The 26,164-nt window shown below is 35.4% G+C and overlaps 2 protein-coding genes across 13 annotated transcripts in view; both read right to left on the bottom strand.

The window, feature by feature from the left end:
• Positions 1–21,075, bottom strand: part of LOC127683530 (rho GTPase-activating protein 20-like) — a 574,487-nt gene extending 553,412 nt beyond the window's left edge. The window contains exons 1-2 of the mRNA XM_052180846.1: positions 21,049–21,075; positions 19,691–19,754 (exon numbers count right to left, since the gene is read on the bottom strand). Coding sequence (XP_052036806.1) covers positions 19,691–19,754; positions 21,049–21,063 — 79 coding nt within the window. The 5' untranslated portion in view covers positions 21,064–21,075. The remainder of the gene's footprint in view (positions 1–19,690; positions 19,755–21,048) is intronic.
• LOC127683533 (rho GTPase-activating protein 20-like) overlaps positions 1–26,164 on the bottom strand; it is a 429,795-nt gene that overhangs the window by 221,096 nt on the left and 182,535 nt on the right. For 4 of the 12 annotated variants that reach the window (XM_052180861.1, XM_052180864.1, XM_052180865.1 and 1 more), the window contains 4 exons: positions 6,144–6,253; positions 3,576–3,762; positions 1,239–1,359; positions 208–420 (listed from right to left, as the gene is read on the bottom strand). In XM_052180861.1, coding sequence (XP_052036821.1) covers positions 359–420; positions 1,239–1,359; positions 3,576–3,762; positions 6,144–6,253 — 480 coding nt within the window. In that variant the 3' untranslated portion in view covers positions 208–358. Of the gene's footprint in view, positions 1–207; positions 421–1,238; positions 1,360–3,575; positions 3,763–6,143; positions 6,254–8,532; positions 8,692–10,009; positions 10,147–11,079; positions 11,339–12,674; positions 12,865–13,263; positions 13,365–26,164 lie in introns of those variants that run through there. The other 8 variants (XM_052180873.1, XM_052180866.1, XM_052180869.1 and 5 more) reach the window with 8 other exon arrangements.

Raw genomic sequence — 26,164 nt, 5'->3', positions numbered from 1 at the left:
ACAATAATTACTATTAACAAAATTATTGTGCAGGACTTAAAATGCCGTTTTGATTGTAGTTTGGAAGAAAAAATTAATAAAGTGATTCTAGTGGATCTGTTGCATGAATATAGGTGCCTGAGTAAGAGAGGTGGAGGAGAGTACTGGAAATGCCATTTTACAAATACTATGGAGAATTATGAATCAGGCATATTCGAGTCTAAGCAATAACAATTTAATTCAATTTATTATAATAGATAAGAATATGTAATACATAACTTGAAATAAATAGTGAGTGAATCTATTTGTAATAAATAATATGGGTAAATGTATAATTGAAGTTGTTTCTTTTATTGAAATAGAATGACAGGAACCTTCTTTAGTCATGAGGAAGTTTCCTTTGTGGAAAGTCATATGTTGCAGTTGTTTCGTTGTCCCCTGCTAAATGAAGTCAAGAAATGTCTTAGTTAGAAAAACATTCTCTGATGATAGATTCACCCCACTTCAGATCAGACTAGTTTTCAGTATATTTTCTGAACTGTACACAAAAGCTTCTTGAGTTAACAATATATCTGCTCCTGAATGTGTTATTTGTTAAGATTCCTCACATAGGTGTTGTAGTGGATCCTGTGCAACTTCATATTGATACCAAATGCTAAGCATTTGGCAAGATTATGAATCAAATGAAATTAAACATCAGTGTTTCTGTCCAAGAATAGCAAAGCTTGTTGGCACATTGTTCACTCTTGGGAGTATGTGTAATGAATTTTTAAATTGAATAATTGTTTCTAAGTGAACTTTTTAAAAATAATTTCATATCCAAGATATCCTACATGACTTATGGACCATGGGAAGAAAGGTGAGAAATATAACAGGTAATATGCTGGAATTTGTACAGGGTCTAAGTAAGGAGTTCCTCTGTCCTACATGCATGTATGAAAGAATATATGTGTGTGTGCGAGTGTGTGTGTGTGTGAGTGTGTGTGTGTGTATGTGTGTGTATGTGTGTCTTTATGCATACCTATGTATATATACACATATTAATATATAATTTAATGAAAGTATTGTTTAAAAATCTTTTCCCACGTTTTAATATAATAGGCCACAATAGGGCTTTGATATTTACAAATTTATGAAATCAGAGAATATCATCCTTCCATCTGTTTAATGACTAATTTCTCTTAATCTCTAGGAACTTCTGCTTGAGAAGAAGCAGATGAAACCTTTAATTCATCAGTATTTCAAAGCTTTTGACTTACCAGCAGTATTTACTGTAGTCTTTATGTCATCTGACCTCTTCTGACTGTTGTCACAAATTATAGGGTCATCTTCTCCAAATATATCTGCAAAGTTATCAATCATGATTTGTATAACAGAGATCTGTAACACAAGGGAAAAAAAACAAGATCTTCTGTAATTTTACATAGTTTACGAAATTGAAATCGATAAAAAAATGAATTCCAAAATTAAAAGGAAAATATCAGTTACTTTGAGCAGATATGAACCTGTGAAATTAAGTCTCTGTCTGAAATGGAGATGCTTAAGTTCTTCGCAACTTACTTTATCATGTTAAAATTTCATACATACTTCAAAGAATAGGGGAACTACTAAAGCAATGTAACATTTCAGAACTGATATGCTGCCAGAATAACTGTGAGTGAATCACAGTAATGACTTCAAAGATTTCTTGAATTAGTGATTTTATGCAGGGGAATGGGGAAGAGGTGGAGTTTCATTGTGATATTTTGAATGTGATGCCTGTCTAATTCCAGGCATCTCAATTTATGGTACCATCTTTGTGAAATCTTTTGAGTGGTTTAGTGACTTGACATCTCTGGAGGAAGTATGTCATAGGTTAGAATGTAAGGTCACAGAAGTCAGGTGCCATTTGGAGTGTACTCTCTATGCTTCACGTTTGCTGCCTAAGATGAGAGCCACCAGGTCTCTGCTTCCTGTTTGGTTGCCCTACCTTCCTGCAGCCATGCTCCTCTGTCATGAATTTGAAGGATGGTAATGTCTCTAAATCTCTAAGTCCCAAATAAACATTTACTTCTATGAGTTGCCTTGGTCCTGGTGTTTTACTAAAGCAATAGAAAAATGACTAATGAAGAATTTGGTGAGAACAGGGATCTATGTTGAGAAACTGAGACAACAGATTGGCCCATTGTGTAGAAAAGTCTGTGGAATATTTTCTTGATTAACAATGGAATTTATAGGTCCCAGAACTCCAGGATGGTGCCACCCAGGAGCTATTACTGAGACAAAGAGAGATAGGAGGTACAGGAAAAGAGGCAGCAAGCACTCTTACACAGCTTGTGCATCAGTTCTTGCCTCCAGCTTCCTGCCTCGCTTTGGTTTTGCCCTGACATTTTCAGTAGTTAACTGGTAACTAGAAGTATATTGTGAAGTGTAACCTGTCCTCCAGAATTTTCCTCAGTGTTTTATCATAATAGTAGCAAATTAAGACACTTTCTAAATTGAAGGAGCTTTTCATTGGTCTACTCTACTCCATGGTGAGTAATACCACCATGACTTCATTCATTGGTAAGTCCTTTGTTGATTCTCTGTGAATTTCTCATCATGCAACCCAGTAACACTCATTTTCTAGTCCATCCATATCTACACTCTCCCCTGGTAACTTCCCCCAAACTTTAAAAAAATTAAAACATAAATAAAATTTTAAATTAAAATTAAACTGAGGGAAGAGGGGGTCGTGAGGATGAGACCTAGAGTAGTGTACTGCAATCAGAATTAAAACTAAATAATTAAAGTGATGAAAAATATAAATGCATATAGCTTTCTAGGAAAAGGAAGAGATAAATAAAGCAAAATATTAAGGTACCTAAAAATGTACCCAAAATAATGCAAACATATACTTCTATTTTATATAAGTAGAAGTTAGTGCTAAAATATTAGAAACTATATTATATAAGATAGAGTACATGTTCATCATTATTCATTATATTACATATTGTATGTATATATATATATGTATACATATATCTATATGTATATATGTCTGTATACATATGCATATATATATGTATATGTATATATGTCTGTGTATATTTATATCTATATCTATATCTATATCTATATCTATATCTATATCTATATATAAAATTGTATGCAATGTTCTTTTTTATGACCAGTAGTGCAGTTAGGGTAATTCATAATTTTAATAGTCTCACAATGATAAAGAACAACTATCATGTGCTCCAAAGTACAGCTGTAATAGTAAATAATCAAACAAGTGAAACACTAGGTAATAGGGATTTTTTTCAACTTTACTGTAGTCTTCTTGAACTACCATTATACATGCAGCATATTATTGGGTAAAACATTAATATCTAAGATCAATATCTGAAAAAAAAGTAAAAAGGAAAGAAAGAACAAAAAACAAATGATTCACTTCCTTCAAACTATATTAACAATCTCCCTTCCCAATGTTTCCTGAAATAGATCAATGTATCTCCCACTCCAGAATAATGCAATCTTAGGGTTTCCTTTAACATCGCTGACCTTTCTGAGGTACTCCCAATTTCTTGATCACAATGACTACTTTGTTCTCAAAGGGAAAAATCAGATCCTCTTACCTTTTTTGGAATGTCACTTCCAAATAATGAGTTCACACAAGTCTGATCCCATAACACATGTGGGGCTATACGGATAGATAAGATGAAGCTGTCTAGAGTATTCTTGGCAGAAGTTTTAATTTTTAATAGCACACGAATGAGCTGTTTAAGAACAATGTAATTTGCTTGTGGCATCTTCAGTAGAATACTATATAGACAAAGGAAAATTTTACTGTTGATTGTCTGACAAGTAATGCTGCATTGTCAACATCCTTAATCATTAGGGATATGCAAATCAAAATAACCCTGAAATTCCACCTCATTCCAGTTAAAATTGCCAGGACCAAAAACTTGGGGGACAGCAGATGCTGGTGAGGATGTGGAGAAAGAGGAACACTCCTACATTGCTGGTGGGATTGCAAGTTGGTAAAACCACTCTGGATATCGGGTTGTTGATTCCTCAGAAAATTGGACATAGTGCTACCAGCAGACCTAGCTATACCACTCCTTGGCTTATATCCTGAAGAAGCTCCAACAGACAATAAGGCCACATGCTCCACTATGCTCATAGTAGCCTTATTTATAGTAGGCAGAAGCTGGAAAGAACCCACATGTCCCTCAACAGAGGTATAGGTACAGAAAATGTACATTTATAAGATGGAGTACTGCTCAGCTATTAAAATCAATGAATTCATGAAATTCTTAGGCAAATGGGTAGAACTAGAAAATATCCTGAGTGAGGTAACCCAAAACCAACCAATCAAACAAACGAAAAACAAACACATCTTATGCACTCATTGATGAGTGAATATCAACCAAAACGCTCAGAATACCCAAGACACAATTCACAGACCACATGAAGGCCAAGAAGAAGGAAGGCCGCAGTGTGGATACTTCCATTTGTCTTAGAAGGGGGATCAAAATACCCATGGGAGGAGATTTAGACACAAAGGGTGGAGCAGAACCTTAAGGAAAGGCCATTTAGAGACTGCTCCACATGGGATTCATTCCATACACACTTATCAAACCCAGTCACTATTGTGACTGCCAACAAGGGCTATCCGACAGGAGCCCGATATACCTGTCTCCTGAGAGGCTCTGCCAGTGCCTGACAAAGACAGAAGTTGATGCTCACAGCCAACCAATGGACTAAGCACAGGGTCCCCAATGGAGGAGCTAGAGAGCTGTAGGGTTTTGCAGCCCCATAGGCTGGAATAATAATATAAACCAACCAGTAACCAGAGCTCCAAGGAACTAACCCACCAACCAAAGAGTACATATGGAGGGACCCATGGCTCCAGCTACATATATAGCAGAGGATGGGTTTTTCAGAAATCAATGAGAGGAGAGGACATTGGTCCTGTGAAAGCTTGCTGCTCCACTGAAGGGTAATGCCAGGACAGGAAAGTGGAAGTGGGTAGATAGGTGAGCAGGGGTCTGGAAGATGGGATAGGGGGTTTTCCGAGAGGAAATGAGGAAAGGGAATAATATTTGAGATGTAAATAAAGTAAATATCTAATAAAAAGAAATGGAACTTTGGATATAGTTATGCCATCGACTGCATGCATAGCTTCTGCATGTGCACTAATATAAACAAATGAATGACCCCACCCCAAAATACAGATTTTAGGTAAAATATTGCTACTGTTGGCTAAAATATTATCTGAAAATCAATTTCCCCTATAGAATTATGGGAAACTTTAAAAATTATGTATGCATTTTTCTGTATTACATGTATTACTGCTACCCACAGAACCCAGAGGAAGGTGTCAGGTTCTCTGGAAATAGAATGAATGAATGAAGCTTGTTGCAGGTTGTGTGTTCTGTGTATGGAAAAAAGTGTTGCCAAACAATGAACCATCTTTCTAACCACCATGGGGGCACATTTAATATCCAACTTACTATGAATCCATGCAGCACTCTTGTGACACTCTGGAACACAAGGAGCAGAAGGTGCACTAGTGACCCTACACAATGCAGGCATAAAAGCTTCTGCTATAGATAAGGCAGAGATACTGGAGTCCTGGGTAGAAATGGGAGCTCAAAGTCCTGGTACTTAAGAAATCATTCTATGGATACAGGGAAATGACCCAAAGAAGTCAAAGCTATACCTGACCCAGACTTATCTAGGTAGTTATAGTTGAGAAGGAAGAACTTAGTAATAGCTTCACGTTCTAATTAATGATATATGTATTTAAATGTTCAATATTTACAATACTATGGTAATAGTATTAGGATACAAATAGCCCACAGTTATTATACTTATATACTTCTTTTAACTTGTCTCACTCAGGAATTCAAACCAATGTTCTAATCTGTCTTGCACACAACTGCGTAGCATAAGCTGTCTTCCACACCATGACCATTATAATTTAGAAGACTCTCAAGTGGTTGGATTACAGACATGGTACAACACACTTGTGTGAGAAATGCACCTGTTTATAAAGTGACTATACATGTCTTAGCAAAGGAAACTTCTTGTCTTGGGACATCATTCCAGCTTATAATCCTATAAAGACAAGCCCATATATCTCAAAATGCATTACTTCTAACTTTGGGCATTTCCCCAAGTGTATACTATGTCATTACCTTCGTATAGTTGAAATTTTTCCAAGCAGGGATTCTTCATCAAGGACACTAAGCCAATTTTCATACAAATCTGAATAAAGTAAGCTTCCTTGTATGTTTCTAATAAAATCCTTTTATAATGAAAAAAACACAAGAAAATTAATGGTCTATGTACATTGTAGAAAGTATTTGAAAAAAGTTTTGTTTAAAAATAGGAGGTTAGACCAGGGATTGTTAACTTGTGTGTCACAATCTGTTTGGGGGTTCCATATCCTGCATATCAATAATTCCATGCATTATGCATTATAAAAGTGGAAACTAAAGGCAGGAGCCTATGTGTTTTTACCTAAGAGTAGAAGCAAAGAATCAGAGTTCTGACTGCAGCATCAATGAAATAACCCTACTGTCTATTCTGATTGCCTTTCCTGGTTTTCAGTCCACCCTACTACCTGAAATCAGGGATATGCTTTCCAACTCACAGCCTGAAATTCTATCTGTCTCAATGGAGGTCAGCCGCTCTGTGGGATATCCAGACAGTAGCCTAGCATGACTGCTCTCTGAGAGACTTCACCCAGCAGCTGGCTAAAACAGATAGAGACCCACAGGGAAACATTAGATAGAGCTCATGGACTCTTAGTGAATAATTGAGGAAAGAATTCAGGGCCCCGATCAAGATAGGGACTCCACAAGAAGATCAACAGACTCAACTACCGTGGACCATTGAGAGCTGCCAAGAAGTGAACACCAACCAAAAAGCATACAGAAGCTGCGCTGTGACATATGGCATATATGTAGCAAATGTGCAGCTCGGACACCATATGGGTCCCCCAACATTTGGAACAGGGTCTATCACTAAAACTGTTGACTGTCTGTGGAAACCCCTCACCCAGCTGGCCTCAGTAGGAAAAGTTGTGCTAACCTTGAAGAGAACTGATTTGTCAGGGTGCAAGGATAACACATGGGGACCTTGACCTGCTCAGAGGAGAAGGAAAGAGACTCATAAAGGATGAAGAGGTAGAGTGTAGCAGTTTCAAGATGAAAATTAATAAATGAATGAATGAATAAATTGGTAGTAATAATAGTAATATTAAAAGAAGAAAAAATGAACAGTAAGTATTAAAAAAACAATAAAACAAACAAAAAGCAAAGTGTTCTTTCTGAAAATAAAAAACCATCCAAAAATGACAGGGCCAGGAAATGCTTCATTCTGATTGTATAATTAGGTGAACTTGTACTTTCAGTTCACAGAGAGTAAAGTTGTAATATACATATATGCCTCTGGGTACACCTGGAATAGTGGTGAACTTCCTTACTTAAGCACACTGTTTTACATGTGAGAATGTCTCACAGTTTCACATCCATTCTTAAAACATTTAAATATTCAATTAAAATGTGTAAATATTCAACTATTTAAATTAATTGTAAGCAGCAACTTGTTTGAAATGCCACAATTAACTTTCACATTGTATCAAGGATAGAAATTCAGACAAATGGAAGGTGCCCAGGTGTTCCTGTACCTTTAAATTGCTGTGAATACACATGACTTCCAGTTACTGATCTTCACTTTCCTCCCTGTGATGTGGTCCCAGGTTTCTGGCAATGAGAGCCAGATGCACTTGGCAAGCTCGAGGGCCAAGGGGGGATCATTTGTTACCATTGCCTAACGTTATTAACCATGGCTACTCTCAGAGCATTATCTTTTCTCTTGATGTCTGGGGCCATAGCTCCAGTCTACTTAGAGGCAATCTCAGATCATGCCCCAAATAAAAATCAAACAATGATATTTGCTCTAGAGTTACTGCTGCTCACTGAGAAGTTAAGCATATTAGACTACTTAGAAGTAAGTTAGGCTAATTCTTCAGTATTTGACATGGGGTTAGGATGGCAATATCAGGAAAAAGTGAAAATACTGCTTTATTTTTTCTTAGAGAAGGAAAACAATTTTATATATCTACTGGACATAGATATTGGACTGGATATAGAATTGGCAACATGCAATTCTCTCACATTACAAGTCTGTGGTAGAACAGCTATTTTGTACTGTTGTTACTTAAGTTTTTGTGGTAAGTATGATTTAAGACATGCATCGTGTAAAACACACTTTTATTACTATTATTACTTGTTCTATTATTAATTCAGGTGGCATAGTTAGAGAGGTGAAATCAGTGGGAACATTTGTAATGCCAAAAAAGCCCATCTGATGTATGAGAAAGTTAACCTCCAACATAAAGTGTTCACCTGTGTCTTTGTGATGAATCTTTGAGCTTGTCACACTTTTACCTAAAGTGACTCTTATTCGGAGATCATGTATCCATAGTTCAAGAAAACTGTCATGATCTGGTAATCTCAAGGACAGAATATGCATCTCTAGAGGGATGCTGAATGTTGGTGATGCAAAATACTGCCTTACCTTTAAAAGGTAAGCTACTGTGAGTACCGATTCTTGGTCCCAATTGATGTGTTGCTCAGTATAGATCTTATCCTTCAGGACCAAGTGTGATCTATCGGAAATGGATTGGAATACTTCTTCTGATTCTGGTCCTTTTTCCTCAATGACCGATATCATATCCTGTGTGGGATAAGGACAAGCTTCTATTATAACAGATCCAAACAGCTAAAGCACAAATAGGTCTTTGAAGGTAAACCAGAGTCATGGCAATCATGGATGCATAGCTACAACTGAAAGAAATGAAGAGGACATTTCACTTTTTTCTTTTTTAGCTTCCAAATATATTTCTTTCCCTAATCCATTTTTCCCAATTTGAATCATCAAGGGTTTCTGGTAATTAAACAACCCTCCAGATTGAATCACACTTCTAGTCACCGAAGCATTTTGGTGAATGGTGTTCTCTTACTTTTTCTTTGCTTTTTGAAGTTCTTTCTAGAGCATGCCATTCCAAGTAACTATTGGGATAGTTCTCTTTCAGAGATCACATCACTATTTGGCTTCCTGTCTACCCTGACCTCTACTGTGAAAACTGGCATTTGTGTTTTAAAGAAATCTTTCCTTTTCCACTATACTTCTGAGACTTTTATTTCCTTCTTTGGTGACTTCTTATTTTAAACCATCCTTATCGAAAGATGCTGTCACATTTAAGAACCCAAGCAATTTTCAGTTGTTCTACCATGGTTTCACTCTGTAAAAATGAGGACCATACACAGATTTACTCCATGTTTTCTTTCATTTTAATTGATTACATGATTACAGTTATTGATGACAAAATTATCCTGATCTAAAATACCTAAGGAATGGGCAGTAATTCTCATGTGTCTAACATGATAAACTTGTTCACATGTGGCATAAATTCCTGGCACAGGCATAGAGCTAAAAGAGATGCTGGACAGTAAATGAATATTTCCAATGGAAATCTAGAAGCATATTTAAGATAGACTAAGCCTATTAGGCGACAATTTCATAGAATGCAGTAGTATAAAAAGATCAATGTATAGCAAAAAACATGTATATATCTAATTTATTGTTAATATCAGATAGTAATCTATAGATATTTTTGATTATAAGATTGAGTAATACCAGAGGCAATAACACCAAGGTAGACTCTAGAGTAATATGGAGTCCTAACACAGTTCAAAATATTGATAGTTGGGCAATTCCAAAGATCCATTGCATCCAACAAGCTGGTGAGTTTGGGTCTTTGCTGAAATCAGTGAAAAACATGGGAATACTATTTCTTTTCAAATTTTCACTTTTCATTAAATTAGAAGACTCTAACTTCAGTAGGTTTTATTTCTACTTTAAAAGAATCTGACCTCATGAATAGGTTATCTGTATATTCATCAGTTTGGTGAAATAGTTGACTTAGAAAATAGGTTCCCAGAAATTATGGGAAATAGGACAGGTTTAGAAACCCAAAATGAAACAAACTCACAAGTATAGAAGGTAGCATTTTGTCCAAGCATATAAACCGTGGACAAGTACGAAATACTTGGTTTTTTGGTGGTGCAGTAGGAGTTTGAGAAGTTGTTTGCTGGGTTGCATTCATATTATCTTCTTGAGTCTCTGATTCTAATAAAGGAGTAAAATCATTATTTATTGTAATTGAACTCACTTAGCACTTGCATGACCTTCACATTTTATAGCCTGCATTACATATGCTTCACCACAAAGACACAGAAAAATAATCAGTATTATAACATTTATAATCATGACATTACTTCATAAGGCATTGGATATCTAGTTGTATATGGCCACAGTTCTAGTATACCTAGTAGTTTTAGGGTTTGTCTTGAAAGGTAAGCATATAGGTATTAGATTCAAGCGATAAAATAGTACCAATTTTTTAGTCCGCCTGTGTCTTTCTGCCAGAACTGCCATGGCCAAATGTAAATTAACAATAGTATTTGAATTTCACCACACAACTTGCCTGACTGCACTTTTATTACAATCCTTGGTTTCCCCCTTCACAACCCACCGAACTGAGAGCTCAAATCTGAGTTCACAGTGTCAATGAATCCCATACTGGTATATTAGGCTATATTTTAAAACTTGCATAAAAGAAAAGCATTTTGGCATGTGCCTTTATACCCAGACCTCAGAAGCTGAGCCAAGATGATCTCTGCGAGTTTGAGGTCAGTCTGGTCTACACAGTAAGATTTAGGACAGCCAGACATTTCAGGTAGAGAAAACCCAATTTGGTATTGAATTGCTATTCAATGTATAATACACATCTAAATTAATACCCTTTATATCAAAGTAAGTAACATATACTTAGTCAATTACTCTCATTTCTGGGATTTACCTTTTGCATAAATTCAGGACCAGTGCAAAGAGGTACCAAAATATGGAGGGAATCTCTTGCAGTAGGAAATTATAACACACAGGTGAAGTGTCCCTTCACATGGTTTAGCAAATTCTTCATTGTTGTTTGTTATAAAATTCATAGTTCAGTGCTAAATGATTCTAACTTTTAACTTATAGTAGTAGGACATGTATACACACCGTTAGTGCCCTCAGAGAGAGGAGGAGCCACTTGACTTATTGCTGGTTCATCATGGTCAGGGGTGTATGTCCTCCCCTTGGGGCAGCTGCTGGCTCCATGTTCTGGTTCATTTCGGGTGATGATATTAGATGTAGTAACCTGGTCACATGAGGTATTTCCTCCGGGTCCATGATAAAACGAGGTTTCATACCATAGTGCAACAATATCTAGCCCGAACAGTTTCGGAGAATTATCTATGAGGAATGTTACGAGAGAAATCTGGGACAAAAAAAGGGCAAACAAAAAGGGTCTCTGTCATTTTGCATAGTTACAAATCACATTTTATTTAAGAATTTGGGAGGCTAAAAGTATGTACTTTAAAATACTGAGATAACGTTAGCTTTAATGAAGTATCGAGGCGGGCTTCTTCTTAGAAATTTAAAAGATGATTATGAGATCAGATATTCAAGTGTGGTCATCACAGTCCAATATCATATAAGAGGATGATTTCCAATTTTCACCCTGTGAGGCCCAGAATGTTATACATATTGTCCACTTGATTAACCTTGCTTGTCTTGGACACATTCATGGCTGTGCATATTTGTAAGGATGCTTAAAGAAAAGCACAGCTAAGGAGGGAACTTTCTACTCAAAGGTCCCATGGGCTAACTAAAAGGCAAGAGACAGGCAAACCCATCTATGGGGTAACATTCATATTTCCCTGATGGTTCAGTGCAAATGCCATGGTAACAGCTTGATCCTCAGGTTTATTATGCTGGGAATTAATAAAATAATGCCTATGGAAGAAACTGGATAGTTATGGATCTGCAGTGTTTGTTTCTTTGTAACCCTTTTTTTTCCCTTAGGATATTTGTTCCTATGCAATATGAGGAATACTTATTCTCAATTAGGCTGTCCTATAATATATTCCTTTCAGGTCCCAGGGCAGTTGGTCAATTAATAGTGAATCAGAAGCTCAAATACTGAGAATCAAAATAACCATTTGATACCAATACTGTAAAAATTCTGGTACTTTATTATAATATTTGAAAGGCAGGTCCCATAGAATACTTTACTCTATAATTCTCTAAACCAATGATAACCAGCATCAAGAGGTCAAGGCCATATTTAATTACAGAAATCAGGAGTCATAATAACCATACCTGATAAAAATGATCCAAAATTGCATTACCTTTGTTTTGTTGAGGAAACCATCATGAAAACAAGTAGCATTTTACAAATTCTACACTGATTACATCAGAATTCATTCTTGGTTGGTGAACCCAGTACCCAGGGTTTTTTTTTTTTTTTTTCATTTCACAGCATTTATTCTCACTGGATTCGTCTAAGGATATTCTAAGTCACAACTGACAAAAAAACTGCATCATTGAGCTCAAATACCTATTCATATTTTACTTACTTAAAATGCACCAATGATTCTTCCTCTCCAAAAGAAAGCCATTCAAACATGTACTTATTTTACAAAATGAAGCAAAACCAAAGCCAAAATCATCATCATCAACAACAAAGTAACTCAGACTCTGAGGGTAATACTGTCTTTCTGTCACATTGTAAAGGCTTATCAAAGCTAGGCTTAAAGTAAATGGCCAATTACCTTTTTGGAAATATCAGTAGCCAGTACTTTATTTCCATATCTAGGAAGGCATAAAAGAAATGGCGCTATTGCAGCAGAGAGACTGTATGCTGGCATGTGGTTTATCGAGGAATTTCTGGCTATTTTATTTAGAATTCTAAACATCTGTCTCAGGAATGCAGCATTCAGTGGCGGGAGTTCTTCTAAAAGCCTGAACAAAGAGACAGTTATGTTAAAAACAAGTTTACTCAATTTATAAATATAGAAAAGGGGAAAGTCATTATATCTTTTGAAATGACCTCCATAAATAAAAGGAAAGTAACAATGTATATTCAAAATATTGCTTAAATGTTTTTCCAGAATCAGGGTAGGGGTGGGGCCAAAATGACAAATTTAAGTGTAGTACAAAACTGATAATCATAATCATGGTCCACTGTGACTCCCTAAGTCACACCTCTGTTTGCAAATGTATTCCGTGTTTGTGAACAATTGAAACCTTTTGCTGGCAGCATTTTTACTGAATATTTTTGGGATATATATTCTCTAATGTGTATAAGCAAATATTACTTCTATTTGGTTGATGTTGTTCACACAATTCGCCAGCCATTACCTCTTTGCTGTTGATAGTTTTTCTTCATTGCTGACCATTTCGGGTATGGAAAGCCAGTGCTCATACAGCTGAGAGGTCAATAGACTGCCTTTAATCATTTGAAGAAATTCCTTATATAGAGAGAAGAAATATTTTGCAGAAAACAAATTATGGAGATTACTGAAAACTTATTCAACTCTAAAATTTCGGATAGTCCCAACTTTCTTCACAGCTCCCCGACATTCCCCAAGGTAGAATGTTGACTGATGTGTAGGGCCAGTAAGATTTGTCCATAAAAACTGGAAAACTAAGAGCTGATGTTCAAATGTGCTTGGATTGCTGAAAAATCTCTTTTTAGATCGAAGTCCTCTAGTGGACAACTAAGCGAACTAGCATACCTAAGAGATCAATACCTCAGACCAAATACTATTTTTACATGACAGAAATATACAACGATGATAACTATAACAAAGAAACCCATATTATGTTAGTATCTAATTTCTGAGGTGCAGAAAATCATATCCACTATTAGAAGCATGGGAAGATATGAGGTCATGGCTCTTAGAGAAGGTCCTATCACAGTTTCTCTAAACAAGCATGATTCCATAGTCTGTTCCAAATATTTAAGATAATTTTTACAGATAATGTAGCTTGCAAAGGTACTCTTGGCAATGCATGGAAACTATTATGGAAAACCACAGCTATTCAAGGTACAGAAAACAAAATATCCTGTGGCTTCAAGCCAAACTGCATACATAGTACACGCTAACTCCTAAACCCTGGGCTGCAAACATTGGTCAAAAGAGTCAGAAAGATTATATACCAGAAGATCAATAAATCTGCTTTGACATTGGGAGTCCTAGAAATGTGGGAGAGGCTTCACATTTGATAGTTCAACAATGTAATATGCTTGTCAAAACAATTTCTGAACAAAAGTCATCAATGTTAGTAATTCTAAATGGGAATGAATAAATCTTGTAAAAACAAACTTCTAGATAAAGAACTACATGCACATACATATTACAAAGAGTGAGGAAATTTGTATTTCTCAAAGGGAAGCCCCTAATTTGTAAGCCAATCATAGTTACCTCAGAAATAGTTCATATACTACCAATGATAATGGACTTATTAGGTTGTTTGAACATATTTGTGGGCTCACTTTTATCTATATAATAATAACAGAAGATGAAAATGGGCCATGTATTTTAGCAGAAGTAGGAGTCTAAGGGGAAACAAACTTAGAGCAAGGGAAAGGAAGGAGTGAAATGATGTAATTGAATTTTAATTTAAATAACAAATAAAAAGTATCATTTTATGGTGGTGAAGGTATGGCAGACTGATTAAGAATACTTGTTTCACAGCCATGAGGCCCTGCATTTCTGTACCAATATTTTGTGAGATATAGACAAGCAGATTATGACATCCTACTTGATATGTGTAGCAAAGAGTTACATGTAGGAGTCACATTCTCTATACTGAGGAAGAGAAATCTGCTTCTCAGAAAAACAGTAGTGCAAGACAGAGAATGAAGAACTCTGGCAGTCAAATGCATCTGAATTGGCATGCCTACCAGGTGACATTCCTATGCAAGTATGAAGTGACCATCCACATGGCCACATGAGAAAATCAAAGGAAAGATACTTTAGTAACTTTACTGCTCATTCTGACTGGATATTTGTTTGAGTCCCTACTCCTTATGTCATGAATAGCAGAAGAACCTTTTAGCTTACCAGATTTCCCTCTTATGTATCTACTATCACTCAAGGGAATGCATGATGAAGGAAACTACTCATGTAGACTCAGAGGAATCCAGAGGCTATGTGATGCAAGGACGATCCCTACCTTTAGAATCCAGCTTGCCAGGTGCACCGAGTGTTTTCTTATATTCACCTTTTGCCCAGAGTCGAGTTTTTCTTTCACTCCTTTGCACAATACATCACTAGGAGCTATACTAAATATACCTACTGCTGTAGGGCCCTTTTCTCTTAAGAGGGACAGGATGTCCTGAGAGAAAGAAAGGGAAATACCAGTCACTCTTTATGCAGTGCCCAGCACTATTGGCTCAGGAGAAGCAGACCAATGGCGTGCACAGGTGCAGTGAAAGGGCTGGCATGGGCAAGAAGGACTGCAAACTGGTTTGGACTCTCAATCTTTACTTGTACAAATCCCACCCTACTGTTAACTCTGAAAGATCAGGCAACACTGGTCTTTTTATCAGATTTTTCCTTAGGAAAGCCAAAAGTGAATCATGTGAGTCCTACCAGAATTTCGGTGGGCCATTTTCCATCCTTACAGATCCAATTCAACTCTCTACCAAAGAGTTTTCCCTTCTTCTTAACTTTTGGGACAGTGTACCCTTGGTCCTCATGGGGCACATAGGCCCTGGGGAAGCATCGTGTCCTATAAGTTCTTTCCTTCTTCTTCAGTATTTCCGTTGATTCTAAGGAGGAGATAAGATCATTACCTGGAATCCTGTAATATGGCCTTTTAAAAAACCAAATTTCAATTGCATAATGTCCCTGTTGTCATGGATTAGGCGTCCTGTAGCATCTTTATATTCTTCTTCCCTATACTCTACATTGTTATTAATCTGTGAGATGTATCTAAGACATGATCCCATGGGAATTCTCACAAGATTATTTTGCACTGCATCATAAGATAAATGATATGCAATTGAGCAAGTTCCCTGAACTATGTACAGGCAGTTGTATCACTAAGTCATATCCATTTTCATAGCTACCCTCATTTTTATTCACAACAATCAGTTTTATATTTTCTTCAAATGTCATAGTGAAGCGCTTCCAATTCTTAGATTTCTTGATGAGCTTTTAGAAGGACCATTGTTACATTTCTATCATCAGCAATATTCCTCCTTCATGGGAATGCATACATGACTGCCTGTTTTGTCAAACTCGGGACCCTGGTTCCTGTAGTGTAAGTTCAAAGCTGAGATCAAAGTTTACTTTTCTCTTCAAAGACATCTTTTCAAAAACTAGACCATAATGAACACTTATATGGTACTTAAAACAAAAGTATTAAAAGTAAATAAAAGAGTCATATAACAAAATATAAATTAAACGGTCTTTCTCAATATAGAAAGTTTTGACTATTTGTCCAAAACAAAATAATAAGACTGGAAAAACACAAGTAATATGATACAGTCTGAATAGGATATATCAATTTTAGTGTAAGTATGCATCTGTATAGACATGTATTTAGGCACACATATGTATACACATACATACACACAATGACTTTTTTTAGAAAAGCAAGAATTTAAAGCAATGAAGGGGATACTGAGGAGTAATGTGGAAAATAATAAAATAATAAAACAAGAAAATATTTTTGGAAAAAAATGTCCTTAAGACAATTTCAAAAGCCCCAGAACTTAAGTATTAAGTCTATTTGAAATCCAACTGCAGGTGTAGAAGACACACAAAAATATGCTTTTAGTGTAATTGAAAATGAGATTAGAGTCTGAGCTTGGACACCAAGGTTACTTCTACTTTAGTCTGACACAGATTATGTCCAGTTCCATACATATATCCTTTCTGTGCCTCTTACAATAATTTAAATGCAGTTCTTAGGTCATTCTCTGCTTTAATCATGAAACAACATGAAATTGTATTCTAATGAGATGAAAGCTCTGTGCCCACACACTTGTATACATATAGCATCTTGGAATTCCAGCTTATGGTGACTATCTGTCTGGAACAAATGGGATATTCTCCCAAAAATATCAAGTTTAGACTTGATGTCAGAATATAAAGATCTCCGGCTAGACCTGGGGCGTATTGTATTGGGTTTGTTTTCTGCAGTGCCCTTCCCGTAAGCAACAATGTCAACATGCATTGATATTTTATGCAAAATTGAAATGGCAACTAGGAGGGCACTTGAAGGAAGGTAGACGACTTACTCTGCTGCTGGCTTATAGCTGAGTATCGGGGCTTTAAAATGAATTGCCCCTCCAAGTTTAGGTCTTGCCTAAGCAATCCAGGCAAGAGAGGAAAAGCTGTAGAATTTTTTGAATTTACTCTACTGTAGGTGTGTTGAAGGTGGGTCATTATGACCTCCTGTAGATACTCATAACCTATAAAAAGAAAAGAATATAAATTGAAACTAATCATAATGAGTGTGAGCTTCCAATGGGTTTTGGCAAGCACTACTCTATTTTCTGTCTCAACTTTCTTCTGGACAATGTAGACTGTCCCTAAGCATTAGGAGAATGACATGAATATTATGATAAAGTAAGGATGTGTAAGCTGAGAACTCTAAAATCAAGGAGAAATTTTTCAATTTATCACTTTATTTAGATCCACATGAGCACATTTGTTGTTTCTACTTTGACAGTATTAAGACCTGCCTGTTTTAGGTGTATGGCCTGTAGGTTGAAATACACATTCAAAGTGATAGTGAGACACAAACAAGAGCAGTAAGTTCTTGGGATTTCTGAAAAATTCATGATGTACAAAGATCTTCCAAATTTTAGAATTAAACTGATATCAAGTTCACAGATTTCACTCAATAAATTTATTTAGAATGTGCCAATCCATATTTGTCTTTTCACTGACTGAGTACTGCTATTGTGTCCATCATATAAAAAGCCAAAAAAAAAAAACAAAAAACTGGATGATTTTGGCCCATGCTTGTATTTTCAGCACTCATTGATTAAAAAAGTAAGGACTGGGAGTTTCATACCTGCTTGGACTCAATAGAAATATAAAGTCAAATGTGTCAGTTTGGTTTGAGCTGGTTATTATCTAGTGTATTAAAATCCTGAAAATAAATATTGAAGAAAAACAAAAGTAGTTCAGTTTCAGTTTCCTTCAAATAATCAAAATATTGCCAGTGTCCTTCATAATACATGAGAAAATGTTGAATAACAAAGTACTCTGATCTCTAAAAGACATTGTTACTGTCTCTTTTCTGTAGTTCACTTTATGCATTCAAATTTCACATTTTAATTAACTTTTAAAAGATAATCCTTGCAAGCACACTTAATGATCTCAGAATTTTAATTGTTATCCAAATGCTTCTGAGCATTTTATTACTCTTATTTATTTGGCAATAATTTAGCTAGTGAGAAAATTTTTTTAAAAAGACAATAGAAGGAACACCAGGTGATTCAGTCAAGGAGTCTCTAGTAATCTGAATATGATCTCTCATTCAGTGGGGAAATTGCTTGTCATAGGGAACTGCATATTTCACATGGACTCACATATGGCCACATTTACAATTTTCATTACGAAACAGAATCTACATAGTTTAAAATAAAGAGAATATGTTTGTTTATAACATGTACACTTTTATTAAGATGGTCACAAGTCAGTGTAAAGGACAGCTCTGCCTGACTCATCACCTCAACCCACACCCAGGGAGACCAATGCCTTCATACATCAAGTTGCAGCACAAAAAAGTGGAGCCCACAATAGCTGACCATGCAGAAGCGAAAAACAAAAAGAAAGAAGTACTAAGGCAGAAGATTTTTTAAAAAGATGCAGTACACAATTTACACAGAAGCAACACTGTCACCTTCCCAGTGAGGACTCAGGTAATGGACTTAGCATCCTCCTCTTAGGAGTGTGGGTGACTTTGGGGAGGGGGAAGGACTTCCTGTAACCATATATTTCATGGATAATGGAATGACTTTTAAAAAGAACAAAAAGAAAAAAATGTACAATCAAAGTCCACAGACACATTGTAGAACTTTGGGGGATGTTTGCTCCAACCTACCACTGTTCCAGATTTTAAACCCTGATCAAAAACTCCAAAACAAAGCAAATTGAATAAGTTTTAAACTTGCCACATTTTTTTGCCACTTACATGAAATCTTTGGACACACACACACACACATACACACACACACACAAGTCTTGTGACCGCAGTTTCCTCAAAGACACTGAATTATTCTTTGAATGTGTTTTCATTTAAATTTTAGACTTGTTTCTGTTTGTAATTGTTTTGCTCAGATGTATACTGTTGTACCATATAGAGCCTGATAACTGAGCAGGTCATACCAGGGAATTTGATCCCCTGAAACTATAGTTTTGGATGCCTATGAGCTATCATGTGACTGTTGGGAATCAATGAAAAATTTCTCTAGCTAGTAGGATTTTGTGTAATGATTACCCATTTTTTTTTGTTGTTACTTTCTTCAGAAATGATACATTCAGAGTTTTGTTTTTCTTTTTAGGAAAATTAAGTTTCTCAAGTGAAAATCACAGTAGAATCTGTTATTTTTTTGTCAGCTCACAGACTCTATCTTAATGAGGTTATCAATGTGCCTGAAGGCTACAATGAAGTTATTATAAATATAATGAATGGCATAATATTTAGAAATTTTGTTTTAGTATGTACTTAAATGTAAATCTAAATAATGAAAATCTGAGATTTCAGGGATAGACCATTGAACTCAGCTAGTCCTTCTTTAGATTTCTCTGGTACTTACCTTGCAGTGGTCTTGGAGCTTCTGCATGGCCAGGATGGAACCAGAGCTGGTAATCTCCATTGTTCTGAGAGCCAAAAAGAACCAACTGTCACAAATAATCTGACAGTAGAATCCTGTATAATATAGTGATTTTCTTTACTTACAATTTCCAGCTCTCTAGCAGGAAAATTATTAGGACTAGTATGAATGGCATATATTCTGACCACAGATTTGAGTCATCAGGACTGATTTCAGAAGAAAATCAAGAAGTACTTGCCTTTCCTCTCTGAAGTAAACTCCGTCTATTGATCCACCAAGAATACTGGTCTTATTCTTATAGAATAAGAAATTGCATTAGGCCATCAACACTAACCAAGACCAATATTATTACAAAATGACCCACAAGGGTCTCTCCGTCTATCAGTGGGATATTGAATATTGATTTGACATGAACACACAACCTTGAACCCATAGAGTCATATACTCACTGTGATTATGATGACTTGATAAAGAACATTTGAAAAATATAGTTATTTCAGCAACAGTGAGAAAAATAGCCAAAATAAACCCCAAGAAACAAAAAACAGAGAGGCTTTGAGGGTGCCTAGGAGTACACACAACCATTGGCTTTCATTTAGCGATAACCATTCTGTGGAGAAGATGAAGATGGGTCTAACCTGGAAAATAGGCCAGATACTGGAAAGAAGTTCCACAACATAATTATTGCATACAGAATTATGGATCCATTGAAACAATAATATAAATAGAACATTCTGTTGAAATTGCTAGCAAACTCCAGGATAATATAATCTAATTGGAGTTATCATTAATTGTACTTGCTTGTTGATTCATGAGTAAATCCAAGAAAGTGTGTCATAGAGTTTTTAAGTATTAAGCTAAGGGACAAAAATGCATTCAAGCAGACACTCAAACATCTACTCACCCAAATATAGAAGGAGAGAAAGAGTAAGAAAGAGAAAGAGCAATAGAGACAGAGAAACAGAGTGACACTCTCTGTTTCTCAGATACTCATCATACGAACCCACAGGAAGTGATAGAGAGATATATACACATATACAGTGAAATTCAACAATACACACACACACACACACACACACACATATACACCCCACACACAATAACATAGGGCTATAAGTTTCCTTTCTTTGGAAATGTAGACAAGAAATTCAAGAAAAAGGTCCCTCTCTAGATTATTATATTATAGATGCCTTTACTTCCAAAAGGAGAAGATTGTAAAATATGCAAATTTATCATGATGAAGTTTCATCTGTATAATTTATATGCATACACCTTTGCAGATATGTGAATCTCAAAAGGAAAATTCAATTTTAACCCCAAAGAACTTGAAAATAACTTACGGGTATTCTCATCATTGATAGTAACTTCATAATTATTTCATTTACTGTATCGATGTTTGTTGCTTTTATGCATAAAGGCTATGAAAAGTACAGAGAAGAATGGTATAAAACAATGTTGAAGCTCATAAGTATAAAATTGGTTATTGTCTAATCATTACTAATAATCTAAAATCTGTAATCTAACTCTAATATAAAATAAACATTTTCTTTTCTTCCCTTGCGATATCTCTGGAAGACTTTCAGTCTAACATATTTATCACAAAATTAACTATGTGGATACTTGATATTCAAACATTAACTGTAACAGGTTGTGCATAATAAAGCAAGACTGAGTAGCCGTGGGTGCAGGAGCTCAGCATCCTGATTATTCTCTCATTATGTCAGCAGACAGGTAGGGGAAGGGTGGTTGGAATAGAGCACAACCCTTTGCTTCCTCCCTGTTTAGACTTCCATCACTTACATCCTTACTTTCATGTACACCATGTGTACAGTTCTAGGAAAGTCAGGATGAATAGCAAAACTGCAATAAAAAAAGAAAAGAAAAACAAAAACAAAAGAAAATGAAAAACAAAACAAACAAAGATGGGTGATTACTCTCTCCATGTCAAGCTGTGTATATAGTTAGATGGTATACAGACATACAGTAATGAAATCTGTAATGGTGATAGAACTAGGAAATCAAAATGAGCATTTTAGAATTCCTCTATTGCTTTATGCTCCCAAAACAAGCAAGGTGCTTTTATTTTTTGATCTCTATTGCTTCTCACAGCTAGAATCTTCTACAAAGACCCAGGAAGACAGCAAGAAGTAAATAGCATGAAATAAAATGATAGGAATCTGAGAAGATAGCACTGATGTACTCGAATTCTAATATATTACTATAGTGTATGACTGTGAGTAGGTAGGTATATCTTTACGAAGATAGTTTCTAAGGTATCAGCTATCTGCAATAAGCATTGTTAGTGCCTAAGAAACAGTCCCTTAAATAAGAAACATATCACAAGTGCCCCCTTGCTATCCATAAGCAACCTTGAAACAAGAAAAAAGGAAACCACTTCATAATCCATTATCTTTCACAGCATTTTTATTTATTGTTTTCTAACCACTGGGCATAATCTATTATCCTGAAAATAATTTTGTGTGTGTGTGTGTGTGTGTGAGTGTGTGTGTATGTGTGAGAGAGAGTCTTTGTGTGTGTGTGTGTGAGAGAGAGAGTATGTTTTGTGTCTGTGTGTGAGTGTGTATGTGTGTGTGAGAGAGAGAGAGTCTGTGTGTGTGTGTGAGAGAGTATGTTGTGTGTGTGTGTGTGTGTTTCTGAAGATTTATCCAAGTCCCTACTGCAACATGACAGGTAGCTTGAATTTTATGAACAAGGATAAGGATACCTTACACTAACTAATTTTACATCTTGCTATCTATATACTAAGAATTATGCAAAAACATCTTAGAATGTGGAAGAACATCTCTGATCTTCTGGTGTAATGTAAATAGGATGGAACCAATGTGTGCATTTGCTCAAAATGTAGATGAATGTGGATGAAAATATAGCTCATGGCCCAAAAATCATATATGCTAGAAGGACAAATTCCAACACCACATACACAAATGCATACATGCATGAAGACACACACACACATACACACACACACATACACACAGAGTATGCATAATTAATTTAAAGAAAAGTAAAACTTTTAATATTTTGTTAATATCTTAAATCTTCTGTATAATTTTAAAACAACAAAGTAATATAGTTTTCTAGAGATAGAAAAATAATTCAAATATGATTTTATTTGACCTTATTGTAAAATATTGAATTCTGAGTGCATTTTGAACATATTAAGTTCTACCTAATGATTGCAAAGATGGGTGCATTTCTTCCTGATGCTGGTGATGTTTATAATTTTAAACAAAATAATTCTAAAGATACTGTTTTTAAAGCATGAAAATGAAAAGGCAACTGGGAGTTTTTGTACATGTTAATATATTTCTTGACTCATAGAGAACCAGGCATATGTAAGTAATTCTCAGGAGATAAGATTAACCTTATAATAGATCACATGTTCCTACTCTGAGGAAAAAATAGGCTTTCAATAATTGTTCAATGATACATAAAAAATGTTTATTGTAGATAAAAGGAACTATACCTTTTTATTCTAAAAGGATAGAAATATAAACCCTGTAAATATTGAAATTATATATCCATAAACTAGATGTGAAACAATGAGGTGTTGCTATCTCTAATGAATTTCAGAACAGATTACTTTAAGCCACCTGGGAATATAGTAAAATGTGCTCCTCCAGCCATGGCATAGCATTGACTCATGAGGACAGTGAAGTTAGTTGTTATCTCTACAATATAAAGTCAAATAGTTAATATTTTATATATTTGTATTTGAAGTCAAGAGTACGAGAAGGTATGTGCATCTTAGGGAGTGGTTTGTGGATATCTTGGGATTCATGCAGGTGATTTGGCAGTGGATTTCTATACATCAAAGATGATTGTAAAATCATCTGCATCTACATATTTTAAAATATGAACAGAGTCTGAGGGATCTACATTCAATCCTAAGAATAAGAAAAAGGGAAAAATTGGAGGAAAAGACATCCTTAAGTAAGAATAGCAAAAAATATTTTCCTAATACATCCATAGCAAAAAATACAGGTTTATCTTAAGTGTAATGAAATACATAGATGATTCAAAAACTCTCAAACCTAAAAAGCCAAACTATAAACATAAAATCAAATAAAACAACCAAAGAATTGATAAAAATATGAAGTATCATTGCTAAATATTCATGAGGGAACATGGAGAAAGAAAAGTGATAGAGGATATTTATTTAAATTAGAAGAATATTTTTATGTTCTGAAAACAACTCTTCGACTATTGTGGAGGGTGTCATTTCCCCAATTTCTTTCTCAGTCTGTTTATCCTTGGAGTATAGGAAGACTACTGATATGTTTGAGTTAATTTTATATCAGGCCACTTTGCTGAAGTTATTTATCAGCTGTAGGAGTTTTCTGGTGGAGTTTCTTAGGTTACTTCATCTGCAAATAGTGACAATTTGATTTCTTCCTTTCCAACTTGTATCCCTTTGACATCCTTTTAATGTCTAATTGCTCTAGTTAGAGCTTCAAGTACTATAGTGAATAAATGTGGAGAGGGCAGCCTTGTCTATTCCCTGATTTTAGTAGGATTGTTTCGAGTTTCTCTCTGTTTAGTTGATGTTGGCTCCTGGGTTGCTGTATGTTGCTTTTACTATGTTTAGGTATTGGCCCTGAATTCCTGTTCTTTCCGAGACTTTTAACAACAAAGAATGCTGGATTTTGTCAAATGCCTTTTCAGCATCTAATGAAATGACCATGTGTTTTTTTTTTTATCTTTCTCCCCCAATGGGGGAGCTAGAAAAAGTGCCAAAACGGGTTTGCAGTGCCATAGTAGAAACAACAGTATGAGCCACCCAGTGTTCCTAGAGCTTCCAGGGACAAAAATACCAACCAGATAGTACACATGGTGTTACCCATACCTCCAGAGGCATAGGCAACAGAGGATGGCCTATTGGACATCAAAGGGAGGAAAGGTCCATGGTCCTGGAAAGGCTTGATACAGCAGTGTAGGGGAATACCAGGACAGGGAAGTGTGATGGGGATGATTGGGGAACAGGGGAGAAGAGATGGCTTATGGGACTTTTGGGGGGGGGAGGAGAACCAGGAAAGGGGAAATCATTTGAAATGTAAATAAAGAATATATCTAATAATAAAAATAAGAAAACAACTCTTCAAGGACAAAAGGGAAACAAACATATCTCGTGAAGAAAAGCTATAAGGTACATACCTATTACCAATCTTCTGAACTACACAAAAGGTAATAATTATGTTAATTATTAAAAAATTGCTACTAATTATAAAATTCTTAATAATTATGGAAGGATAATATATGAAAGTACTAGAGTTGTGGTTAAAAATCAGTAAAAATGTTTACTTTTCAGGAATTGGATCTAAGTCACCATGGTGTTGAAAGACATCAGAGAGATTGCTCATGTACAATACTGAGCATTTGCCATAGATGAAATCAAGCATCAGAGGCAAGAGAGCAGTTCCCTACAGGACTATCTGCTCTTCTCCTCTTCGCTGTCCTGAGGACACATCTGCTTCAGTCAACCTAATGTATGTCACTGGTTAGTAATTACTTTTATACTACAATTTCTCTTTACTGTTTTATATAACCTAGAAAATACGAATATCAAGTTTTGTGGTATTCATTATACACAGCTTGGTAAGTGTGTTGAAATTTTAACAGTGACTTGTTAGAATATCGACTCTAGGTACATTTTGTACACATTAGCATTTATAAAAGTCAGAGAGATTGTGATCCTCTTGAGCTACATTCTATTCTATTTTACAGTAGCGATGGTCTTCAATGCTCTGCATGCTACATAAGTTAAGTTTCTGATCTGCACTGAACACAGTAGTGAGAATGAGCAATAATATAAGTACTAAAAAATAGACAATTATTTAATAGTTATGTGTATAACTCAATGATAAAACTACTATGTAATATGTGTTAGGTCATGACTATCACTGTACATACTATTCACACATATGACCACACACACACAGACATACTCACAGACACACACACACACACAAACACACACAAACACACACATGCCCTAAGGGTAAATTAGTAAAAATGATTTCAAAGGAGAAGTTACATGAAAAGAAATCCCTATGCCTAGATCATTCAAATAAATACTAAGATAAAGATCCCTGATTATGCAGTTGTTCTTCCAAAGCAGTTGTGAGGATGCACAGAGACATACTGAAAGAGCAGAGGACAGAGCTTAAGAGATAAAATGGTGCAAAACATGTGGATGCGGAGAGCAAATTAATTCCTGATAATATTTTGCTGTTTAAGATTTCTTTATGGTTATATTATAAAATAACATTTATTTATGACTAGACAGAAATATTTTAAAATAAATAATAGTTGAACAACCCATGAGTTAATATATAAGCAATAACAACTCAAGAGAAAAAGCAGTTTAATTAGTATAATAATACTTGGCTTGGAAATATATGCTGATGCAATGCCCTGACATAATTTTCAATCACT

This window comes from Apodemus sylvaticus, chromosome 4 (genome assembly GCF_947179515.1).
Source record: "Apodemus sylvaticus chromosome 4, mApoSyl1.1, whole genome shotgun sequence".
In the NCBI taxonomy this organism is placed as follows: Eukaryota; Metazoa; Chordata; class Mammalia; order Rodentia; family Muridae; genus Apodemus; species Apodemus sylvaticus.
Note: the sequence above shows the minus strand (reverse complement) of the source record. Positions and strands in the feature narration are given on the sequence as shown.